We start from the raw sequence: 27,375 nt of genomic DNA on the forward strand, positions 1-27,375 counted from the left end.
AGCAATGACACACGAAACAAAGAGAGCCAAGAGTTTCTGAAATGCATTCAGTATGATCCTGGCCTGATAAAGAAGCCAACATTACTGGACTTGTTTCTGGGACATAAAGCAGACCAAATGTGACAAATATTAACACGTGGGAACCCCTAATAAAAAGTGATGGCAATAACACAAATCTTCCAAGAGGACCACAACCTTGTTGTAGGGTTTGGAGGCTTGTGTGCCTCAATGACCTCCTTTCATTCACTAACCACTTTGAGCTTCCACTGACCTACTGATCGACTTGCTTTCAAGAACTCGATAATTTATGTTCTCAATATTTATTACTTATTTATTTACTATCCTTTTTTCCCTCTTTTTCTTATATTTGCACAATTTGTTGCCTTTTGCACATTGGTTGTTTGGCTGTCTTTGTTGTGTGCAGTTTTCCATTGATTGTTGTGCTTCTTTGTAGTTTCTGTGAATGCCCACAAGAAAATGATTCTCTGGGTGACATACATGTACTTTGAACATTTTGAATTTTGAACTTTTGAGATTTTGAGGGAGAGAGGTGGAGAGGGAGAGGAGCAGAGACACCATCAATGAAGCATAAAAATTCTGAAAAGTAATCATTTATGAAAACAGTTACTTCACAACTCTGCGTGCTGTTAATTACTTTTACCATTGTCTATATCCTCATAATTCCACACTTTGATGCAACCTACCTCCATTATCAGTCCTCTTGAGAGCACCATCTTTGTGGGGACAGAGTTCACATCGCTGGAAACAAAGGGAATGGATTTATTGTTTATCACTTCAGTTGTAAGCCAGCCTCCAATCAAGGCAGGTGACTAAGCTTTAGCCTCAGTTATACACAGAAAACAATCACTACAATAGGAGGTAATTAAGAAACCCACACAAAGGATTGATTAAGTTAATAAAGTAGTGAGTAAAACTAAGGAATTAATTGTGGATTTCATAAAGGGGAACCCACACCAGTCCTCATCATGGGATCAGCAGTGGAAAAGGTGTGCAGCTTCAAGTTCCTGGGTGTCAACATCTCTGAAGATCAATCCTGGGCCCAACATATTGATGCAATTACAAAGAAGGTATGACAGCAGATATATTTCACCAGGAATTTGAGGAGATTTGGAATATCACCAAATAATAGCAAATTTCTACAGATGTACCATGGAGAGCATTCTAACTGGTTGCATCACTGTTGCAAACACAGCCAGCTCTATCATGGGCACAAGCCTCCCAAGCATCAAGGACATCTTCCAAATACAATGCCTTAAAAAGGCAACAACCATCATTAAAGACTCCCAACACTCAGAACATGCCCTCTTCTTATTACTGCCATCAGCGAGAAGGTACAGGAGCCTGAAGACATCAACTCAACATTTTAGGAGAAGCTTCTTCAATAAGGTGATGGGCAGTCCCTAGTAAAGTGGGACAGTTTCCCTACTATCCAGTGATGGATGAATAGAAATTCCCTACAAGTGAACATTGACAAGATTGAAAGCATCTGCCTGGATGTGTTGGTGTATCCTAATGAGATGTAGCTGCAATTTGCTGAACCATTCACAAGACCCAAGATCTAGGAGCAGAATCAGGCCATTTGAAAGGACATGTCCCAAATGGTGAGGGTCCTTAGTGAACCTCCAACCCAGCAGCTGGGAGGATGCAAAGCTATTGTCTGAGGAGAGGAAGATCTCTCCTGGTGTCCAAGCCACTCCCTCAACCATGAGCCTAGAAATCATTCTGCTTCTTAACAGGTGGTGCTAGTGGTACAGGGTATTCAGCTTGTAGATTAGTAATTGAGAAACCAAAATTCAAATCTCACCTTGGAATTCCAATTTGCTTTAAGAATGTAGACCGAGGAAACAACAATAACTCATCTTCCAATGATAACCAGAAAAAATACCAGTTTGTTGTTAAAAGCCCACAAAACAGAACAGTTTAGCACAGAAACAGACCCCTTGATCCATGATGTTGTGCTGAACACGATGCCAAATTAACCTAAATCTCTTCGGCTCGAACATGATCTATATCCCTTCACAAATACAAAAGATTCTGCAGATGCTGGAAATGTAGAGTAACACACACAAAATGCTGGAGGAACTCAGCAGGTCAGGCAGCATCTATGGAGAGGAATAAACAGTTGACATTTTGGGCTGAAACCCTTTCCAGTCCTGATGAAGTAAGGGGGAAGGTGGCAGAATAAGAAAGTGGGGGAAGGGGAAGAAGTACAAGCCGGAAGGTGATAGGGGAAACCAGGTGAGCGGGGAGATTGAAGGGTAGGGAAGGGGGATAAAGTGAGAAGCTGGAAGTGATAGATGGTAAAGGTAAAGGGCTGAAGAAGGAGGAATGCTGTCAGGTTGTGTTGCTCGTCCAAGCTGAGAGTAGGCTCATCAGAGCAGTAGAGGAGGCCGTGGACTGACATGTCGGAATGGGAGTTGAATTAAAATGGTTAGCCACCAGGAAATCCTTCTTGTTGCAGACAAGAGCAAGGGTGCTCAACAAAACGGTCCCCCAATCTACATCAGGTCTCACAAAGGAGGACACATAAGGACACTGGATACAGTAGACAACCTCAACAAACTCGTAGGTGAAATGTTGCCTCACCTGGAAGGACTGCTCAGGACCTTGAATAGTGATGAGGGAGGAGGTGAATGGACAGGTGTAGCACTTCTTCCACTTGCAGGGATTAGTTCCAGGAGATCAGTGGAGACGGATGGATGGATAAGAGAATCATGGAGGGAAAGATCCCAGTGGAAAGCAGAGAGTGGAAGTGGGGGGGGGAGGGTTTAAACATGTGTTTCGTGGTAGGATTGTGGAGTATGATGTACTGGATGTGGAATCTTGTGGGGTGATAGGCAAGGACAAGAGGACCTCTATCCCTGTTATGGCAACAGTAAGCTGGATTGAGGGCAGATATCTGGGAAGTGGAGGAGATGCGGGTGAGGGCGGCATCAATGGTAGAGGAGAGGAAACCCATTCTTCTTCTTCTTCAAAGCAATACTATAAAACACAATGTACAAATAACTAGAGTAGCAATGCATGGAGCATGAAAGGTGCTGAGGGGCTGAGGAGAGGAGTGGCTGATGTGGATATAGTGGTGGTGGAGGTGTTGATCAGCTTGGGGGAAGTAATTGTTTCGGAGTCTAATAGTCCTGGCATGGAAACTGCAAGCCTCTTCCCCGATGGGTGTGCAACAAACAGTCCATAAAAGCATGGTATGTGGGATCCTTGATTATATTGCTGGCCTTTTTCTGGCACCTTTCTATATACAGTCAGTGGCAACTTTATTAAGTATCTCCTGTACCTAATAAAGTGGCCACTGAGTGTACGTTTGGGGTCTTCTGCTGCTGTAGCCCATTCGTCTTCAAGGTTCAATGTGCTGTGCATTCAGAAATGCTCTTTTTCCACAGCACTGTTGTAACAAATGGTTATTTGAGTTCCTGTCAGTTTAAACCAGTCTGGCCATTCTCCTCTGATCTCTCTCATTAACAAGGGGTTTTCACCAACAGAACTGCTGCTCACTGGATGTTTTGTTTTTGCTTTTCACACCATTCTCTGTAAACTCTGGAGATTGTTCTGTGTGAAAATCCCAGGAGATCATCAGTTTGTGAGATACTCAAACCAACCCGCCTGGCACCAACAATCATTCCATGGCCAAAGTCTCTTAGATCACATTTCTTCCCCATTCTGATGTTTGGTCTGAACAACAACTGAACATTTTAACCAAGTCTGCATGTTTTTATGCATTGAGTTGCTACCACAGGATTAGCTGATTAGGTATTTATATTAACAAGGTGTACAGGTGTACCTAATAACGCCACTGAATGTATATGACCTTAGTGGCTGGTAGGCTGGTGCTGGTGATGCATTGGACTGTTTTTTGGGCATCCACATTAAATTCACTATCTACATGGTGCTTGCTCCAACAGAACTTGGAACCACCCAGTGTGATAAAGAGGGCTGAACTGGCACAGGTCTGAAATGGAGATCAAAACTGCCCATGCTGATCTGTAATGGGATCATCCCTGTGAACAGCCGACCCTAATGCCTTTCAAATCATTGCCAGGCACTTCAATTAAGCCTGCCTGAAGAAATCTCTGCCGAATTGTTATCAACATATCTTCTGCAATACCAGGGGCCCCAACACACTATCATAAGGAATGCCTACCGTTCTGTCCCTCAAACGCATTTTGGGAAATCTGATCATCTGACTGACCTTCTCCTATCTGCATACAGGTAGAGAATAAAGAGCAAGGCTCCAGAAGCAAGGACAACAAAGGTGGTTGCAGGAGGCAAAGAAGCAGCTACAAGATTGCTTTGAGTTAGTGGACTGGGCCATATTCAAGGTATCAGAGGATCCGAATGAATATACCAGTTGTCACAGACTTTGTAAAGTCAGCCATGGATGAGTGTGTCCCCATAAAATCATTTAGAGTTTACCCCAACCAGAAGCCTTGGATGAACCAATAAATCTGCAATTTGCTGAGAGACATCAGTAGTGTTCAGGTCTAGTGACCAAGTAAAGTAAATACAAGAAAGCTATTTCACATGCAAAGTGGAAATTCTGAACCAAACTTGAATCATTGAAGGATGCTTGACTGATGTGGCAGGGCACGAATACTATCACCTACTACATAGTAAAACCAAGTGACATACGTGACGACAAGGTTTCGCTCCCAGATGAGCTCAATGTCTTTTATGCTTGCTTTGACCAACAGAACATGGAGGCACCTTCACAAACCTCCACAGCCCCACAACGCTGTGAGTTCAGTTTCTAATGTTAATGTGAGAGCACTCTTCTGGAGGGCGAATCCACGGAAAGCATCTGGCCCAGACGATGAACATGCCAGAATACTGAAGACCTGTGCTGATCAACTAGCTGGAGTATTCACTGATATTTTTAACTCTTAAGTAGACTTCAGATGCTCAAGAAAAATGTGAATCCTGTGATGAAGTGTTCTGTGAGGTTGGTGATGACACATATCAACTACTGCATGAGGAGCAACTTGGATTTGCCTCTAATTTGCCTACTGTCACAACAGGAGCCATTTTAATGGCTCTTAACTTAATCTTGGAACATCTGGCAGTGAAGATGCATATATCAGGATGGTCTTCATTGATTACAGCTCAGCATTCAACACTATCACCCCCTCAAAGCTAATCAACAAATTCAAGACCTGGGCCTCAATACCTCCTTGTGCAACTGGATCCTCTATTTCTTCACTTGCAGACCCCAGCCAGTTCAGATTAGCAACATTTCCTCCACAATCACCATCAGCACAGGTGCACCACAAGGCTGAGTGCTTAGCCCCCTGCTCTACTCACTTTACATTTATGACTGTGAGATGAAGCAGTTTTCCAATGGCATATTTAAGTTTGCTGATAACACTATTGTTGTAGGCTGAATCAAAGGTGTGGATAAATCAGCATATAGGAGGAAGATTGAAAATCTGGCTGAGTAGTGCCACAACAATCTCTCACTCAATGTCAGCAAGACCAAAGAGCTGATTATTGACCAGGAGGAGGAAACCAAGGTCCATGAGCCAGTCCTCATTGGGGGATCAGAGATGGACAGGGTCAGCGACTTTTAATTCCTCAGCATTACCAGTTCAGTGGATCTGTCCTAGGTCCAGCACGCAAGTGCCATAAGAAAGAAGGCATGGCAACACCTCTACTTCCTTAGAAACTTGTATGTCATCTGAAACTTTGACAAACTTTTATAGATGTGCAGTGGAGAGTATACTGACTGGTTGCATCAAAAACACGAATACAAAGCCCTCTGCACCATTGAGCACACCTACAAAGAGCACTGTCACAGGAAAGCAGCTTCTATCACCTAGGACCCCCCACCATCCTGGTCATGCTCTCTTCTCACTGCTGCCATCAGGCAGGAGATACAACAGCCTCAGGACCCACACCACTAGGTTCAGAAACAGTTATTACCCCTCATCTAGGCTCTTGAACCAAAGGGGATAACTTCACTCAACTTCACTAGCCCCATCATTGAAATGTTCCCACAACCTATGGACTGACTTTCAAAGGACTCCTCATCTCATGTTCTCAGTATTTATTATCATTATTTTGTTTTTTTTTGTGTTTGCACAGTTTGTTGTCTTTTGCACACTGGTTGTTATCTGCTACTTTCTATTGGTTCTATTGTGTTTCTTTGTATTTACTGCAAATGCCTGCAACAAAATGAATCTTAGGGTAATATATGGAGATATATACGTACTCTGAAAATAAGTTTACATCACTTTGAACAGACGCTGGAAATTCAGAGTTATAGACACAAAATGCAGGCGGAAATTTGCAGTCAGGCAGCATCTATGGAGGGGAATAAACAGTCAATGTTTCAGGCCGAGACCCTTCATCATGGAGAACAGCTGGAATAAGGAGGTGGGAGAAAGGGAAGGATTACAAGCTGGAAGGAGATATGTGAAGCCAGGTGAGGGGGAAGGTAGAAGAATGGGGGTGGAGGGATGAAGTCAGAAGCTGGTAGGTGGAAAAGGAAAAGGGCTTAAGTTAAAGAAATCTGATGGGATGTAGAGTAAAGGGGAAGGAGGAGAAGCACCAGAGTAGGTAGGTGATGAGAAGAATGTGGTAACAGGGGAGCCAGAATGGGGAATGAAAAAGAAGAGAAAGGGGAAGGAGAAATGACCATTAATTGGATAAATCGATGTTCATTCTGTCAGCTTGGAAGCTACCCAGAGTTCCTCCAATCTGAAAATGACCTCATCGTGGCAGTAGACCTACATGACGAAATGGGATTGGAAAGTGGAATTAAAATGGGTGGCTACCAGGATCTCCTGCCTGTTGCGATTGGACAGGCTGTACTGACACTGCACTGTAGCCCTCTCCAGTGCTATTGAAATCCCTCTGCTCCAGGAGAAGCCAAAGATTGGCAGCCTGAAGCAACTTGCTCTGATTTCCCTGGCAAAAGCTCCAGAGTAGAGTTACATGGGAACAAAGTTATCTGACGCAGATATTGTGTTGTATGCCCAAGGCTGGAATGGTAACCAGAAGTGCCCGATCATGTTTACAAAGTAATACTATTTGACCTGGAAATTACCGCTACCAAATTACCTGAATTTGCAGCTTATTCTCTGGCTGTTGCGATGGTCCAAGAGATACATAGCAAAGAAACAGGCCCTGTGGCCCAACAGGTCCATCTCAACCATCTTTTCAAAGTTTAAGTTAAGTTTATTATCAAAGTACGTACATGTTTATTTATTTATTGAGATACAACGTGGAACAGGCCCTTCTGGCCCTTCGAGCCGTGCCGCCAAACAATCTCCCGATTAACCCTAGCCTAATCACAGGACAATTTACAAATGACCAATTAATCTACTAACCGATACATCTTGGACTGTGGGAGGAAACACATGCAATCCATTGGGAGGATGTGCAGACTCCTTACAAACGACATCGGAATTGAATTCCCAACTCCAACACCCTGTGTTGTAATTGCATCGCACTAACAACTACACTACCTTGAGATGCATTTTTTGCAGGCATTTCCAGGGAAAGAAGAAATACAATACAACTTACAAAAACTATACATAAACAAAGACTGACAAACAACCAATGTGCAAAAGACAAAATGTGCAAATAAAAATAATACCAAGAATATGAGTTGAATTTATACTAATCCTACATTAAAACATTTTCTTCATGTTCCAATTCCAGTACTTCCTGACACATTTGGGGGAATTTAACATCCCCTTGAATTCAGCTCTAGGAGGAGAGAGGAAATAGGGTCTCCCAGAGGCACCTCAAACAAAAGCACTAAGGATTTGCAAACTCTAGATAGACAGCACCCAGAACAGATTAAACCTGGGTCCCTAGTATCATGAGGCAGTTTCTACTAGACCAGGCATTCTTTTTATGCCACGAACCCTACCATTTGGGAATCCCTATATTACGTCATAAAACCATAAAACACAGAGGCAGAATTAGGCCATTCAACCCATCGAGTCTGCTCCACCATTCCATCATGACTGATTTATTACCCCTCTCAACTCCAATCTCCATAATCTTTGATGCTGTTACTAATGAAGAACCTATTAATGCCTGCATTAAATATACCCAGTGGCTTGGCATCTACAGCCACCTGTGGCAACTTTTGGTAAGATGGTGGCACGCTTGGTTGTGGCAGCCTCTCTGGGTCCAACAAATGGTGCAAATGTGTATCTTAAACATTTTTCTTGTGATCGCAAAGTGCTATTGGGCTTTGGTACTAAAAAGTACTGCAAGTCCAGTTCACTGGTGAAACCAACAGCGAGGGGGAGTTACGTGGCCTCATTTGTTGCATGCTTCAGTCCCTCATGCTGCGGTATCACTTGCTATAGCCACCCAGCAGGGTAGCATCAGAGACAGTGTGGGAGGGCAGGCGTGCTGGAATCTGTGCTGAGTTAGGAGCTGGCCCCTCCTGATGCTGCTCTCCAGTGTTTGCTCCCTGGAAGACAAGTTGGACTACCTGTGGCTAACCCAGCATGAATAAAACAAATTTGCCTTTGTCTGATGAACCAGTGCGAGATAAGGAACTGCTGTGTACTTGTTCTTGCACAAACATGGTTCCAGGACAACATTCCATGCACCATCAATCTTCATGCCATTCCACTCAGGGAATTATGTTTTTTCTGATTGCATGTGTTATCATAACTACATGTTCTATGTGTGATTGTACATACTGTATTTGGCACCTCGGCCTCAGAGGAATGCTGTTTCACTCAGCTGTATGAATGTATATGGGTAAAAATGAATCAAACTTGAATTTGAACTTTAATTTAACTTTCAGCAATGAATTCTACAGATTCTTCATCCTCTGGCTAAAGAAATTCCTCCTCATCTCTATTCTAAAGGGACATCCTTCTATTCTGAGATCTCAGACTCTCCCATTATTGGAAACATCTGCTGTATGTCCACTCTATCTAGACCTTTCAATATTCAACAAGTTTTTGATATTAGTCAAACTGCTGTGTTGCTGGTTTCTTCTTGTCATATTCAGGAGGCCAGCATTACTTTTAAAAAAGAAAATCATGATGTATTAAAAAGTATAATCCAAGTATGAATGTAGACACACTACTGAATGTGTCTGTCTCAGCTGCCAATACTTGGTTGCAGCACAGCCATAAAGACACTCCAAATTCATTTCTTCAACAGAAGCATCTTAGGATATCGAGGATGGGGATATTAAGCAAATAATGAATTATGCTGGGACTTGAACACTGATGGACCGTGTATTAGGATTATTGGCAAGCCCTGGGGCGACACCAAAGATCAAAGCCTGAAGGTTGATTGGAAATCCAGAAGATGAGGTTTGATAGCTGAGGCCCTTGGGTCTGTGAGGCCACTAGGGAAGTCAGAGGACGAATGTCTGCAAGTCCACTGGACAGTGGCGGCCCAAAGGCGGTCTGTCCTGGAATCGGAGGACTATCTGTGTGTGGGTGGGCGAGTGGAAGGAAGGAAAGGGATTTGTTTTGCTGTTGTTGCTCATGTTGCTCTGCTGAACATGGTGGGCATGCTATGTTGACACCAGAATGTGCGATAACACTTGCAGGCTGCCCCCAGCACACCCTTAGTTATTATGTTGGTTGTTAAAACAAATGATCCATTTCACAATATATTTCAACGTACATCTGATAAATAGATGAATGTGGTGGGTATGCTATGTTGGCACTGGAATGATTGGCGATACTTGCAGGCTGTTCCCTGCACATCATTAAACTGTATTGGTTGTTAATGCAAATGAACCTTTTCACTGTATGTTTCAATGTACACGTGATAAATAAATGAATCTGAATCTGTGAAGCATTCCTTGGCCAAATAACTAGCTAAGTCCTGTTATTTTCTCTCTCATATGAACAAGCACATTTGGCCTGCCAAGCTGCAACTTGGCAGAGGTTCATGGTTAACTTGCTTCCACTCCAGTTTTGGGCTGGCCAATGTGAAATGTGCAGGCTCTATCACAAAGAGATGTTTGTTCGGATGAGAGGGTGCCAGAGAAGGAAGCAGAGACAACTATATAAATCTAAAGTCATAAATTTAACAAACTCCAGTCAGGAGGCACTGGCAAGCTGCCAAGGAGGAAAGATCTTTTTAGTCTACTCGATTGGACCTATCAGATTATCATTGGCAAAAAGCCTTTCAGTTTAAAACTACAAAGGTTACAGCTTCGCAATGGCTCCTTTTTATTATTGGCACAGCAGCGTAATGATTAGCACAACTCTATTACACTGTCGGTGACCCAGGTTCAATTCTCACCACCATCTGTAAGGAGATTGTACATTCTTCCCATGACTGCGTGGGTTCCCTCCAGGTGCTCTGGTTTCCACCCACATTGCAAAGACATGCAGATTGCTCAATTAATTGGTTACATGGGTGTAATTAGGCAGAATAAGCTAATTGGGGCGGAAGGACTTGTATCTCTAAATATATAAAATAAATAACATTTGCTATTAACCAGGCAGTTCCCTCAGGGTGGGAGGGTGACTTAGTTCAACACCTGTTCTGTGGACCCTCAGACACTACCACAGATGGTGTTTGACAGGGTACCTCCCATCTAGGCCACCTCCTCACCCTGACAAGCCATTCCCACTAGTGACAGAGACCACAGATATTAAAATGCTTTTAGCTGCCAACCCAGAAGCCACAGAACTGGAGTGGAGCAAGAACTGGACTGACTAAAACAGTAAGAAGCAACGGCCAAGTACAAGGAGATCATTCAATCCCTTGAATTTCTCTACCATCTTCTTGGTTAGGGCTGCATTTGCTTCAACTTCTTTGGTGCCAACCCTAACAAAAAACACTCCATGGAAGATAGAACCTTTAAAATTTCTCCAATGTTTGTGTCTCAAAGTGTTTCCTGTTTTTGCCCAGAATGGTTTCACCTGAATTTATTATAGGCTAGAACAATCACCATTGTATATGTTTACAAGGAGGACTGCCACATGAAAGCAGCATCCATCATCAAAGAACCCCACCATCCAGGCCATGTCCTGTTCTTGCTACTACCATCAGGTAGGAGGTACCGAAGCCTTATGTCTCACACTACCACATTCAGGCACAGTTACTACCCTTCAACCATCAGGCTCCTGAACCGGCATGGATAACTGAAATAACCCTTACTCTGGGTGGAGATGTGTCTGCTCCAAAGGAGGTTTAAGGCACTCCTTCCGTCTGCTGGCATGCAAATCATCCTTAGGCAAGGTATAACACCTGCTTACCCACATTCCGCCCCCCCCCCCAACCGATCAAGGTCATATGAAGCCATGGGAATAGGTGGTGGATGGTCGTATGAGCAGCTGGTACATAAGAGAAGTCCTGGTTATGCAACCCTGATGCCAGGCAGACAATCTCTGAAGAGTATTGATAAAGCCTGGGGTTACCGTCTTGTAAAGGCGCTGCCCAGAAGACCACTTCTGTAGAAAAATTTGCTGAGAACAATCATGGTCATGAAAAGATCATGATCACCCACGTCATACAACAGGGCACGTAACAAATGAATGAAATCTGAACTGATTCCACGACCTACAGACTAATATCAAGGACTCTTACAATTTGTGTTCTCAATATTATTTTTTTACTTGCACAGTTTGTCTTCTTTTGCACACTAGTTGTCTGTTCACTTATGGCTTTTTGTAAATTTGATTGTATTTCATTTTTCCTTGTAAATACCCAAAAAATGAATCTCAAGGTAGTACATGGTAGTATACATGTACATTGATAATAAATTAATTTTGACTTTTACACTGCATCCAAGGCTCTGGAAACATGAAGATAAATAAGGGAAATGTTGCAATGGAAAGTCATTACATATTCTTCCCCTTTTTTCTGACCTTAGGTAAACTCCTGCTTTATTGAGCCAAATGCCAAATCTTTGAAAAAATTCTTGCTCTCCAAATCGCTTAATACACCAAGTACTACCCATAGCTCCCAGGCAAACAAAAATCAGTAAATTTCAATTGCAGAAGGCAACATGAGGCATCTAGGATATTTGCACATTTAAAAGTGAATGTCTCAAGGCTAACTTTTACTCTGTAATGTTAAATTCAGGTGAAGCCATTCTCAACTAGGAAACATTTGGAGACACAAAAGTTGGAGAAAGTCATGGAGGTTTTTTAGTTGGGGTTGGCACCAAAGAAGATGGAGCAAATGCAGGGAAGTGGAGATGAGGTAGAGATTAGTCATGATCTCAAAGAGCTCCTTGTACTTGGCTGTTGCTTCTGACTGTCTGCTGGGCTCCATTCCAGTTCTGTGGCTTCTGGGTTGGCTGCTGAGGGCATTGTGGTATCTGCGGCCTGTCACTAGTGGGGCTAGAGATACCTTCTGGGGTGAGGGGGTAACCTAAATGGGAGGTGCCACATTCCTTCTGCTATTTTCATGGGATGACACATGTTGCCTAAGACATGCAAGGATCTCATTGATTCTCCTTCTCCATTTTGATTGGTTGGAAGTGAAATATTCTCCAGGAGTTGATGAGGATGTTACATTGTCTACCCACACCTCCCCACCAACAACTCACTCATGCATTCACTCTGATGTAGTAATCTCTTGGTATTACTTTCGTAACAGTGGAGAGCATTTTGACTGGTTGATGCAGCATCTGGTATAGAGGTGCCAATGAGATAAAAAGCCCATGGTATTACAGGAAAGAAGCCAGCATGGATAGAAGATTGGCTGACTGGCAGGAGGCAAAGAGTGGCAATAAAGGGGGCCTTTTATAGTTAGCTGCTGATGACTCATGGTGTTCTGCAGGAGTCAGTGTTGCGACTGCTTCTTTTAATGTTATACGTCAATGATCTGGATGATTGAATTGATAGCTTTGTGGACAAGTTTGCAGATGACACAAAGATAGGTGGAGGGGTATGTAATGTTGAGGAAACAGGGAGTCTGCTGAAGGACTTGGACAGATTGGGGGAATGGGCAAAGTAGTAGCAGATGGCATATCGTGTAGGGAAGTATATAGTCAATCACTTTAGAAGAAGGAATATAGGCTTAGACTATTTTCCAGACAGAGAGAACATTTTAAAAATCAGAGGTGCAAAGGAATCCTTGCGGAGGAATCCCAATAGGTTAACTTGCAGACTGAATCATTGCTAAGAAAGGCAAAGGCAATTTCATGAGGACTACAATTTCAGAGCAAGGAAGTAATGTTGAGGATTTATAAGGATTGATAAGACCGTACTTGGAGTATTGTCAGCAGATTTGGGTTCCTTATCTTAGAAAAGATGTGCTAGCGCTAGCATGAGAGGGGGTCCAAAGGAAATTCACAAGAATGATTCCAGGAATGAAAGAGTTAACATATGAAGAGTATTTGATGGCTCTGGGTCTGTACTCATGGAACTTAGAAGAATTGTAAACTATCAAATATTGAAAGGCCTAGCAGGGTTTCCAACCTGGGATCCACAGACCCCTTGCTGAATGGTATTGGTCCATGGCATAAAAAAGGTTGGGAACCTCTGGTCTAGATGGAGAGGATGTTTCCTATAGTGAATGTGTGTTGGACCAGAGGGAACAGCCTCTGAATAGAGGGATGTCCATTTAGAACAGAGATGGGGAGGAATTTCTTTAGCCAGTGCATGGTGAATTGGCTGTGCGGGCCAAGCCATTTGGTATATTTAAAGCAGAAGTTGAAAGGTTCGTGATTAGTAAGGGCATCAGAGGTTACGGGGAGAAGGCAGAAGGATGGGATTCAGAGGGATAATAAATGAACCATGATGGAATGGCAGAGCAGATTCGATGGGCCAAATGGCCCGATTCAGCTCCTCTGTCTTATGGCTCTCAATGCACAGGATCAGAAAAAGCTGCAGAGTGTTGTAGAGCAAGCTCCATCATGGGCACTAACCTCCCAACTATTGAGGATATTTTCAAAGGATGATGCCTCAAGAAGGCAGCATTGATCATTAAGGACCATTACCATCCAGAAAAGGTCCTCATCTCATTACCGCCATCAGAGTGGAAGAAGCATCAGAAACAGATTTATAATCACTGACGTATGTTGTGAAACTTGTTGGTTTGTGGCAGCAGGAAGAACAGGAGCTTAAAGACGCACTCAATGTTTTAGGGACAGCCTCTTCCTTCCCCCCCCCCCCCCCGCCCACCATCAGATTTCTGAATAGATAATGAACTCATCAACACCTCCTCACTGTTTTGCTCTCTCTTTGCACTACTTATTTAATTTTTTATATTTTTATTATGACATAGTAACTTTATATCTATTGCACTGTACTGCTGCCACAGAACAAGAAATTTCACAACATATGTCAGTGATAATAAACCTGATTCTGATCCTCTTGCCTGAAGGGTGTTTGGAGAATTTGGAATTTGGTGTTGGGTATTGGAGTAGACACAGCATAATCAGCGATTGGTACAGGGCATGCTACCCTGGAAGAGGAAGCTGTTGTGGGCTTGTTTGCCCTCTAGATGCTTTTGGAAAGAGTTGCAGAGAGAGCCACAAGGGGTTCTATAGATGCTGGAAATCTTCAGCAACAATCTAAAATGCAGGAGGAACACAGAAGGTTAGACATTGACATTTGACATTTCCACCCAAAAAATTGACTTTTTATTCCCCATCCTAGATGTTGTCTGACCTGCTGAGTTCCTCCAGCATTTAGTAGTGTTGCTTGGTGCCTCTCCAGTGCTTTACATGTAGTCCATGCCTCAGAAGTAGATAATCATGGATCACCAGTGACCAGGAGGGCAGAAGTTCAGCACTCAGTGTGAGCTTCTAGTCTTCAAGCACATTTATCCTCAAGTGGCCAATTGCTGTGCCAGCATATTGGAAGGTGTGACCATCATTAACATCTGCCTTCACTAAGTGGCAGTTTTTGCTTTATGGTAAGCGATTCCATAAAACAGGACTTAAGGCAGATACATTAGGTTCATTTAAGAGACACTTAAGATAGGCACATGGATGAAAGAAAAATGGACGGTTAGGTGAGAGGGAAAGGTTAGATTGATCTTCGGGTTAGTTAAAAGGTAGGCACAATTTTGAGGGCCGAAGGACCTGTACTGTTCTATGTTGTATCTGCTATTTTCTATGATCCATGTTTTCCAGAATGATAGGAAATAATATTGAGGTGTAACATCATGTTTCAGGGACAGGTTGGAAAAGGCCCTTCAATTTGCAGACACTTGGTGTACCATCCATTCTTTCATACACTTCAATGAACTCTGCAGCTATGTCAACAACATTGAAATTTGCAAGCTTCCACTTCTCAGTTGTAACTTTTCATTTATTAGAATGATAGAAACTATAGGTTCCTTAAAGTTGTTATAGTCAGGGATGGTAGTGGAGATAAGCTTGCACTACCTATTAAGTGCTCACAATCACGTGCATTTCAAATAGCCTCAGACAACCAAGTCGAGCTCCTGGCTTTCACGTGTGGCTTAGCTACTAAGCCCAACGGAACCATTTTTACTGATAGCAGAAGCAGCAAAGGTGGATTAAAACCAATCACTTTGGGCAGACTGTGTTTGGAGCTCATCTCGAAGGAAAATTCCACTGCCTTGCAGTAAACCCACTCGTGGGAGGTGCTTCGGGAGAAAACCCCTGAGGAAAAGTCTGGCACTGGATTCCCTAAGGCAGTCCTTCGTTGAGTTCAATGCTATCTGGCAACTCCTCTGATACCGCTGGTGCCAAACTCTATTGGTCTCTGCATTCCTTTGGATTCATCAGCTTCATGGAGAGAGGGAACCTGCTGCATGGGCAACAGCTTGCTCTCATACTGCCCTGGCTTGCGTTATCATGTAGACAGCTGGGAAGTACCATCCACGGTTGACCCTGACCAATGGAGGGCCTCAAGAAACTATAATTGGTTCCCCAAGGCTCAGGAAGAAAACACAGCCACTAGATCAGTATGGCTGCTGGGTTTAACACTATTACAATATCAGCAATCAACGCTCAGGGTTCAATTCCTGCCACTGTCTGTAAGGCATATATACATTCTCCCTATTACCATGTGGGTTTCCAGCATTCAAAAGATGTACAAGTTAGGGTTAGTTATGGGCATACTTTGTTGGTATCGGAAGCATGGCGACACTTGTGGGCAGCCCACAGCACATATTTGGACTGTGTTGGCCATTAACGCAAATAATACATTCACTGTATATTTTGATATATGTGCAAAAAACAAAGTTAACCTTTGTCTTGAAGTTCTGGTCACCTACCCAGGAAAGATGAGTCGACGTGTGTGTTGCTTTGGATTTCCAGCAAATGCAAATTTTTTCAGACAGCGAGGAAGGCTATCAAAGCTTGCAGCATTATCTTAACCAGTTTGAAAATGGGGCAGAAAAATGGAATTTAATGCAGACAAATGTAAGGTGTTGCATATTTGGGAGCTCATTCACTGTATAAGTTCTACCCTGGTTTGGTCGGGCAATGACATTTACAGTAGATGAAAGGGATCTGGAAATACAGATCCATAACTCTTTGAAAGTAGAATGGTGCTGATAAAAAACAGTGACACTTTACTGACAGCTTACAAAACTTCCAAATATATTTAACTACTCTCACTGAAATCTGCAGCCTGCAATTTCCCTTTAAGTAACATACTTTTGAACCATCTTAATGAACTAGTGATTTTATGATCTTCTGAAGGATTCCGTGGACTTAACTCTCAAGAATGCAGGTACGGCACCTTTAAGTAGATAAAAATGCAACACCAGGACCAGAAGAGAGGGAGGAGAGAACTCAAAGCCAGACTAAAACATCAAGTATGAAACTTCCTCTACCCAGTATCTTGTTAGCAAATGTACAGTCACTGAAAACAAGGCTGAGGACCCAAGGGCAAGAGGGAAATTAGAAATTGGTGCATTATGCGCTTCATGGAGACATGGCTTAATTAAGACACACTGGATTCAGCGATCAGACCCAAGGGCCTCTCGATACACAGGATGGACAGGACTGCTGATTCGGGGAAGGCAAAAGGTGGCAGTCTGTGCTTCATGATAAACTCCTTATGGTGATTGGATGACTGATCTTGTTGCACTCTTCCCACCACTACCCCTTCCCCCCCCCCCCCCATGACCTGGAACATCTAATGATTAAGTGCTAACTGTTATACTTACCAAGAGAGTTCTCCTCCGTGATTCTGATTGGTTTATATACATCCAAAGGCGAATGTTAACTCAGCACTCAAGGTACCAAGAGCCACTATCAGCAAGCAAGAAACAGCCTAACCCGATGCCTTTCAAATCATGGTTGAGGCCGTCAATCAGGCTCATTTGCAGAAATCTCTGTCCAATTATCATCAACAAAGCACGTGCAGCACCAAGAGTACCAAGAGTTTCAACACGCTCATCACTACCATAAGGAATCCCTAGACTGCATTTTGGGAAACCTAATCATTTGGCTATCCTCCTATATGCATACAGGCAGAGGGTAAAGAGCAAGGCTCCAGAAGCAAGGACAGGAGGCAGAGGTGTGACTACAGGATTGCTTTGAGTTAGTGGACTGCGCAATGTTCAAGGACTCATCAGAAGATCTGAACGAATACACCATGGTGTCATGGACATTATTGGAATCATAGTCAAGTGTGCCCCCACAAAAATCAGTGTCTTCCTCAACCACAAGCCCTGGATGAACCATGAGACCCGCAGCCTGCTGAGGACAGATCAGTGATGTCCTCACTGGTCTTGGTCTGGCAACCAAGTAAAGCACAAGAGGTCTGGGTGTGACCTCTGGAAAGCCATCTCACACACAAAATGGCAATTCCGGACCAAACTGGATTCACTGAAGGATGTTCAACAGCTGTGGCGGGGCTTGAATGCTATCACCTCCTACAAAGTGAAACCAAATGACATACCTGACAACAACGTTTCACTTCCAGGTAAGTTCAATGCCTTTTATGCTCACTTTGACTGTTAAAACATGGAGGCACCTACGTGATCTCCCACACCCCTGGTGACCCTGTGATTTCAAGCCTGAGGCCAACCTGACAGCATCCTTCAGGAGGGTGAATCCAGGAAAATCATCTGGCCCAGACATGGTACCTGGCCAAGTACTAGAGATCTCTGCTGATCAACTGGCTGGATTGTTCACTAATAACTTTAACCTCTCACTTCAGCAGTCTGAGGTACCCACCTACTTCAAACAGACTTCAATTACACTGGTGCTTAAGAAGAACGTGGTAACTTGCCTCATTGACTATCATCCAGCAGTACTTATATCCACAGTGATGAAGTGCTGAGAGGTTGGTGATGAAACATATCAACTCCTGCCTGAGAAGCGATTTGGATCTGCTACAATTTGCCTACTGGAGCAACAGGTCCACAGCAGAAGCCATCTCATTGGCTCCACTCAACCCTGGAACATCTGGACAGCAAAGATGCATACATCAGGACGCTCGTTATCAACTACAGTTCAGCATTCAATACCATCATCGTGTCAAAACTAATCAATAAGCTTCAAGTCCCTGTGCAATTAGATCATTGATTTCCTCACTTGCAGACCTTAGTCAGTTCAGATTGGCAACATCTCCTCCACAATCTTAATCAGTACAAGTGCACCACAAGTCTGTGTGCTTAGCCTCCTACTCTACTCCCTTAATGTTTATGACTGTGTGGCTAAGCACAGCTCTAATGCCATTTTGCTGACGACACCACTGTTGCAGGCTGAATCAAAGGTGGTGACAAATCAGCATACAAGAGGAGATTGAAAATTTGGCTGACTGGTGCCACAACAACAACCTCTTACTCAATGTCAGCAAGACCAAGGAGCTGATTATTGACTTCAGGAGTAGGAAACTGGAGGTCCATGAGCCAGTCCTCAGAGGATCAGAGGTTGGGGGGGGGGGGTGGTCAGAGCAACTTCAAATTCCTCTGTGTTATCATTTCAGAGGAATCTATCCTGGGTCCAACATGCAAGTGCCATTATGAAGAAAGCATGGGAGCACCTCTGATTTCTTAGAAGTTTGCAAAGATTCAGCATTAGATCTAAAACTTTGAGAAACATCTATAGATGTATGGTGGAGAGTATACTGACTTGTTGCATCACGGTCTGGTATGGAAACACCAATGCCTTAGAATGGAAAGACCTACACAAAAAAAAAAGTGGATGTATCCCAGTCCATCACGGGAAAAGCTCTCCCCACCACTGAGCACATCTGCATGGAGCAGTGTCTCAGGAAAGCAGCATCCATCATCAAGGACCCTACCATCCATGCTATGCTCTCTTCTCACTGCTTGCAGTAAGGAGATGCAGGAGCCTCAGGCCTCATGCCACTAGGTTCAAGAACAGTTATTACCCCTCAACCATCAGGCTCTTAAACCACAGGATAACTTCACACCCATTTTCTGAACTTTTCCAACAACTTATGGACTCACTTTCAAGGACCTTTCATCTAATTTTCTTGATATTTATTTATTAGTAGTATTATTTCTTTTTTCCCTTTATGTTTGTATTTGCACAACTTGTTGCCTTTTGGCACATTGGTTGTTAGTCCATCCTGTTGGGCGTGGTCTTTCATTGATTCTATTGTGTTTTTTGTATTTACTGATGAATCCCACAAGATGATGAATCTCAGGGTTATACATGTACTTTGATAATAAATTTACTTTGTACTTTTAGCTTTGTAATTTGGCTGCTGTAAATCAGCGCAGTGAGTAAGGAAATTTGGATGTTATGTTGAAGTTACATAAGATGACAAGACCTCACTTTGGGTCTTCCCACATTCCAAAGATGTACTGGTTAAGTTTAGTAAGTTGTAGGCATGCTATGTTGGCGCCAGAAACAAGGCGACACTTGCAGGATGGCCCAGCATATATTCAGACTGCACTGGTTGCTAAAGCAAAACAGCATATTTCACAATATGTTTCAATGTACATGTGACAAATAATGCTAATCTCTTCCATTTCTTTACGCCTCCTAGACCAGGATGGTTGCTGGGCTGTGCTGCATTGACCAATTCCAACACATCCTCCACTAAGGAAAGGAGCTGCACACTGAATTAAGCAAGAAATACCATTTTACATTGCTACACAGTGGGCCAGATAGAATTGGGATTAGTTTATGATTGTCACACGTACTGAGATACAGTGAAAAATGTTTGTGTGCCATCCAGACTGATTACACCATACACAAGTACATCAGGATAGTAAAATGAAAATTATGCAGAATCTCATGTTGCAGCTGCAGAGGAAGGGCAGTGCAGGTACACAAAGTGTAAGTGCCACAGTGAGGTAGACAGGGAGATCATAAGTTCACCTTTAGCATATGAAAGGCCAATTCTAAAGTCTGATAACAGCAGGAAAGCAGCTGTCCTTGACATATGCTTTTAAGCTTTTGTTATCTTCTACCCAACAGGAGAAAGGAGAAGAGAAAATGACCAGGATGGGAGGGGCCTTGCTTAGACTGGTCAATTTCATGAGACAAAAAGGAAGTGTATTGCTTTTTGTCTCCCTCACATGTACTGGGATACAGTGGAAGGGTGGCTGGTTTGCTTAATGTGTTGGGCTATGTCCACAACTCTGATCCACGTACAGGATGTGAGCTAGGCAGTGTTGTGGTCAAAGCTCAATGTTCCAAGTAAATTTATTATGAAAGTACATACAGTTGCAAGAAAAAGTTTGTGAACCCTTTGCAATTCCAATCTGCCTAAACTAATAACACACAAACAATAGTATTTTTCATATTTTTATTGAACACATTGTTTAATCATTCACAGTCACATTGGAAAAAGTATGTGAACCCTTGTATCTAATAACTGGTAGAACCTCCTTTAGTAGCAATAACCTCCACCAAACGTTCCCTGTAGCTGCTGATCAGACTTTCACAATGAGGAGGAATTTCAGACCACTCCTCCATACAAAACTGTTTCAGTTCATCAATATTTCTGGGATATTTTGCATGAACAGTCCTCTTCAGGTCATGTCAATTGGTTAAGGTCTGGACTCTGACTTGGTCATTTCAAAGCATGAATTTTATTCTTTTTAAACCATCCTGCTGTCAATTTACTGTGTGTTTTGGATCATTGCCTTGGTGTATCATCCAACTTGTATTAAGCTTCAAATGACAGACCGCTACTCTGACATTCTCCTGTAAAATGTCTTGATATAATTTTGAATTCATTGTTCCTTCAACAACTGCAAGCTGTCCAGGCCCTAAAGCAGCAAAGCAGCCCCAAACCATGATGCTCCTTCCACCATGCTTCACAGTTGGGATGACGTTTTGGTGTTGGTGTGCAGTGCTCTTTTCCCTCCAAACACAGCAGTGTGGATTTCTGCCAAAAAGTTCAACTTTTGTCTCATCTGTTCACAGAACATTGTCCCAGAAGTGTTGTGGAACATCCAGCTGGTCTTTTGCAAACTTGAGATGTGCAGCAATGTTGTTTTTGTTTTGGAAAGCAGCGGTTTCCTCTGTGGTGTCCTTCCATGAACACCAGTCTTGTTCAGTGTTTTTTCTTATAATGGACACATGAACAGAGACTTCAGCAAGTTCTAGAGATTTCTGCAGGTCTTTTGCTGTTACCCTTGGGTTCTTTTTCACCTCCTTCAGCATTGCAGGTTGTGCTCTTGGTGTGATCTTTGCAGGATGCCGACTCCTAGGGAGAGTAGCAGCAGTACTGAGTTTCCTCCATTTGTAGACAATTCCTCTTACTGTGGACTGATGAATACTCAGGTCTTTAGAAATGTTTTTATAGCCTTTTCCAGCTTCATGCATCTCTACAATTCTTCTTCTAAATTCCTCTGAAAGTTGTTTTGATCGAGGCATGGTGCACATAAACAGATCTTTCTTGAGAAGAGCAGGCTCTGTCAGTAACCTGACTTTGTGTGTCTTTTTTTAAAAAGAGCAGGGCACCTCAACAATGCACACCTCCAATATCATCTCATTGATTGGAACACCGGACTCCAAATAGCTTTTGTAGAAGGCATTACCCCCGAGGTTCACATACTTTTTTGAACTTAGACTGCAAATGTTTAAATGGTGTACTCAGCATTGCCAAGAAGTACAATTGTTTGTGGGTTATTAGTTTAGGCAGATTGTATTTGTCTATTAGTATGACTTAGATGAAGATCAGACCACATTTTACAAGTAGTTAGTGCAGAAAACCAGGTTATTACAAAGGTTCACAAACGTTTTCTTGCAATCGTATACATTTCCAGATTCTTGTGGGCAATTGTAAGAAAAATAAAGAAATACAATACAAGAATCTGTGAAAAACATAAACCAAGCCTGACAAACAACCAAGGTGCAGAAGACGACAAACTGCTAAAGTGAGTCTGTTGGTAGTGAAATCAGTTCAGCATTGTGGTGAGTGAAGTTACCCACGCTGGTTCCGGAACCTGATGGCTGTACAGTAATAGCTGGTCCTGAAGCTTATGGTGTGAGACCTAAAGTTTCTGTACCTCCTTGCCAATGGTAGCAGTGAGAAGAGAGTGTGCCTGGCTGGTGGGAGTCTTTGATAATGAATGCGGAGACACTCGTGGAAATCATGGGAAGGGGCTTTGCCTGTGATGGACTTTCTGTAGACATGTTGCAATAATAATAAACAAATTAGCAATTAATGCAACAAATGGGATTAGCATAATTAGGCATTGTAGTCAATACGATCAAGTTGGGCCAAAAGGCCTGTTTCTGTCCTGTATACTTCTCCAATGCTATTGCAGCCAGAGATGACTATCTAAAGCAAGCTGCCAGGGGAGGTGGTGAAGAAAGACTTAATCTTTTAAAATGCATTTTATCTTTAAAAATTCACAGGAAATGTGTTGAGCGATATTAGCTTAATGTGGGCAAATAGGATTCACATAAGATAGGCATCACTGCTGGCAAGAACAAGAATGGCCAAAAGGTCTATTTTCATGCAGTACATTTCCATGGTTTTATTATTCACAACTCCACTGTACTCTGGTCCTGCATTCAGCCCTAGCCCTCTTGGCACCTTCCACACAGCTGAATCTGGACTAGAGTGGATTGCCTCTACTGCCCCATTCACATTATCCCACCCACTTTCATAACCATCAAAACCTCCTCAGCTTGCTGCACATTCTTTCCCCCACCCCAAATCTCCTTCCTGTGTCTGACCTCGTAGACACAAGAGATTCTGGGGCTGCTGGAAATCCAGAGTAACACATACAAAATACTGGAGCAACTCAGTAAGTCAAGCAGCATCTATGGAGGGGAATAAACGATTGACATTTTGGGTCAAAACCCTTTATCAGGGCTGCAAAGGAAGGGAGAAGAAACCAGAATAAGTTGAGGCGGAGGGGAGAGATCTCTAACCCTTGTTTTGGTGCTATCCCCGAAGAGTCTTGGGCATTTAACTTAGGCCAAAATGGATCCCAAATGAATAAAAGCTGTTTTCTACTTCCCTGAAGCATAGCACCTATTCCAAAAGGTGCTAGAACCTTTGTGCTGGTGTATTAATTCATTCTGATTCAAGATTCAAGATTTTTTATTGTCATTCCTCAGTACGTAAGTGTAAAGGAGAATGAAATGATTGTTAACACGAGGAAATCTGCAGATGCTGGAAATTCAAGCAACACACACAAAATGATGGTGAAACGCAGCAGGCCAGGCAGCATCTATAGGAAGAAGAACAGTCGATGTTTTGGGCCGAGACCCTGACGTTAGTCCTGACGAAGGGTCTCGGCCCGAAACGTCGTCAGTGCTTCTCCCTATAGATGCTGCCTGGCCAGCTGCGTTCCACCAGCATTTTGTGTATGTTGCTTGAAATGATTGTCACTCTGGATCCCATGCAGCATTAAAGAAATAAAATAAGCATAAAAAACAGGAAAAAAAACAAAAACAAATATAAATATAAAAGAAATCCTATAAAACACTGTACAAGTAACTGTTATATGCATAAGCTGATTGGATATACATAAAATGTCGCTAAGTGTTGTTTATGTAGAGGTGAATGGTTAATGGATGAATCAGCCTGACAGCACTGGGAAACTAACTGTTTTTGAGCCCAGTGGTCCTGGTATGATTGCTGTGTCACTCAGCTCAACTCTGAACTGATTCCACAACCTGGTCTAACCAGGGTTTTATATGTTCTCCATATTATTTATTTATTTTATTTGTTGTTTGTCTTGTTTTGCACATCGTGTGTCACTCTACTAATGGACTGTTTGTCCCACACCCATCAGGGAGAAGGCTACGTAGCATCCACGCCAGGACCACCAGACTCAAAAACAGTTACTTACTCCAAGCAGCAAGGCTGATCAACACCTCCTCTCATTAACCTATCCCCATTAGACACAAATCACCTAGTGTCACTTTATGTACATACAATCAGTCTATGTATATAACAGTTACTTGTACATTGTTGTTTTATAGGATTGCTTTGATATTTATTACATTTTTCATGCTGTATTGGATCTGGAGTAACAAGCATTTTGTTTTCCTTTACACTTGGGATTCGAAGAACAATCATAAACAATCTTGTATTTTCTTTTCCAGGACATCTTAACTTAAGAACGGCTTCTTCCCCACTGCTATCAGACTTCTGAACACATCACCTCTTTCACACCCTTTTCCTCGTGGGCCTGCCATGTTCTTGGGCTCTTAACTGTACTCTTTCTTGGTTATTCTTTCACTTTTTCAGATTGTATTACCAGCTTTGGACTGTTCTTTCACTCAACATATGTAGTCACACAAGAGATTCTGCAAATGATGGAAATCCAGAGCAATACACACAAAAACTTTATTTCACTTTATTGTGCTGCATCGGATGTGGAGTAACAATCATTTCATTCTCCTTGACACTCATGTACTGAAGAATGACAATAAACAATTTTCATTAGATTATTTAACTGTTGTTTAAGTGCACTTTGATCAGGCAAATGATTAGTGTAAATTCATTGATCAGGAAAACCATTGGAATGTCTGAAACACTCACTATATTTTTCACCCTTTGGGAAATCTCAAGTAGTTAAAAATAATTTTATCCAGACAGGATTAACTGAAAAATTCAAATCAACCTGACACTTTAGTGTTGATTAATAACGTATGTCAGACCTTCATGAATTCAAACATCAGAAGGTTTCCACTTACTGGAACTGTCAGATTCACAATGATTTAACAGAAAATCTGTCCTTGCCTACCTGTGTTAATACCTTCTATTCTCTCCCGAGATAAATAAATTTTATTTTTACTTAGAGATACAACAGAGTAAAAGGCCCTTCCAGAGCAACAAACCTGCACTGCCCAGTTATATCCATGTAACCAATTACCGTAGATTCCGGACTACAGAGCGCACCTGATTAAAAGCCGCTGGCTCTAATTTTAGAAATAAAATCAATTTTTTAATTGTAAAGGCCGCACCGGATTTTAGGCCGCACCGGATTTTCGGCCGCACCGGATTTTCGGCCGCAGGTGTCCCACGTTGTAATATGAGATATTTACACAGAAAGATATTACACGTGAGGATTTTTTAACTTTTAATTAAATCCATATGGTAACAAAAACAAATACATATTGCAAATGCTTTTTTTCGAACCGTGCCCGTAACGCGGCTACTTTTAAATATACGTTGCGTATACTTCTTTACTGAACAACATTCCAATATCTCCTAACGACTGGTAAAAAATATATATACTGCAGCCTACCAGGAAAAGTTATTGATCGCCTTTAACTTAAAAGCAGCGTTTCGCTCCGCCGCTCGACCCCCACCTTTCCGTTTATTCGCAAACGGCGTTTTCCCACAAGACACCGCGAAACCGGGTGTGACGTCATAGCATCCCGCGATGTAGTACAGAAAACAAATATAGTTAAAACTCTTCTAACTTTAACTAGAAAATGAATTACTAAGCGAAAATATTATAAACTAAATAACTGCTATAAGGCAGCACAATGCTTCGAGTGTTTTCCATGTTGATGAGGGTGAGTACAAATGACTGATTTACAATAATTTAATTGTGAAAGTGCGCTTGATTTATCGTACAATTTCATTGGACCTCTGTGAACTACTCATCAATTTTATTGGTCTACTGTTATGAGGCAAAATGTTTACGAGGCGGCATGAAAAAAATCATGTATTAGCCGCTCCGTTTTAAAGGCCGCAAAGTTCAAAGCTGTTCAAAATGTGGGAAAAAAGTAGCGGCTTAAAATCTGGAATCTACGGTAAGCTATAAACCCATACGCTTTTGAAATGTGGGAGAAAACTCCTTACAGACAGTGCTGAGAATTGAACTCATGGCACAAGCATTACACTATCCACTATGTTATTATGACATTGTTTCACCAGGTTTAGCAACACTGTCCAAGTGACCACTCTTGCTGATTGGTCATTCTATAGACGCATAGTGGAGAGTATCCTAACTGGTTGCATCACGTCCTGGTAATGAAACACCGCGGCCCAGAAATGGAAAACACTTCAGAAACTGGAAGATATAGCCCTGTCCATCATAGGCAAAGCCCTCCCCACCATTGAGCATATTTAAATGAACACTGTCACAAGGAAACAGCATCCATCAAGGACCCCCATCATACAGGCTATGCTCTCGTCTCGTTGCTACCATCAGGAAGGAGGTACGGAAGCTTTAGGGACTACACAACCAGGTTCAGGGTCAGTAATTGCCCTATAACAATCAGGTTCATGAACCAGCATGGACAGCTTCACTCAGCTCAACACTGAACTGATAATACTATCTACTGACTCACTTTCAAGGACTCTTGGCAACTCATGGTCTCAGTATTACTTTATTATTATTTTACTATATTTCCCCGGTTTGTCTTCTTTTGCACATTGGTTATTTACTATCAGCTTCCTTCTTTTTCAGTCCTTTACCTCTTTCACCAATCACCACCCAGCTTCTTGCATCATTCACCCTCCCCCACCCACCCACATTCCCCCTTAACCTGTCTCATCTCTCAAGTACCAGCTTGTGCTCCTTGCCCTCTTCCCACCTTTTTATTCTGGCCTCTGTCCCCTTCCTTTCCAGTCCTGATAAAGAGTCTCAGCCCAAAACATGACTGTTTATACCCCTCCATAGATGCTGCTTGACATGCTGACTTCCTCCAGCATTTTGTTCATGTTGTTTTGGATTTCCAGCATCTGCAGAATCTCGTGTTATAATGCACTATAATTGGCAGCCATGCCTTCACCTAACAAGGCCCTAAACCCCCAAATTTCCTAAAAAATTTGACATATTTTTCCATCCTTTAAAACATTCCTTAAAAATCTTACCCATGACCCAGCAGAGAGTTACCTGTCCCAACACTTCGCAGATAAATCTGTACCTCTCTTGTGTTACCTTATACAATACATTTACAGCTTCTGTTGGAAATGTTGCATCTCATTGTCATCTCTGGGCCAGATGATAAGCTCTAGTTACCTACTTATGGAATGAATCATAGTTCATTTGAAAAGATTTGTCTACGGTAGGGGTTCCCAGCCTTCTTTATGCCATAGACCAATACCCTGGTCC

General features: G+C 42.5%; 1 protein-coding gene across 6 annotated transcripts in view; it reads right to left on the reverse strand.

The window, feature by feature from the left end:
• LOC140741499 (protein AF-10-like) overlaps window positions 1-27,375 on the reverse strand; it is a 335,405-nt gene that overhangs the window by 279,094 nt on the left and 28,936 nt on the right. For all 6 annotated transcript variants that reach the window (XM_073071775.1, XM_073071770.1, XM_073071771.1 and 3 more), the window contains one exon: window positions 705-759. In XM_073071775.1, coding sequence (XP_072927876.1) covers window positions 705-759 — 55 coding nt within the window. Of the gene's footprint in view, window positions 1-704; window positions 760-27,375 lie in introns of those variants that run through there.

Source organism: Hemitrygon akajei, chromosome 18 (assembly GCF_048418815.1).
Source record: "Hemitrygon akajei chromosome 18, sHemAka1.3, whole genome shotgun sequence".
Classification (NCBI taxonomy): Eukaryota; Metazoa; Chordata; class Chondrichthyes; order Myliobatiformes; family Dasyatidae; genus Hemitrygon; species Hemitrygon akajei.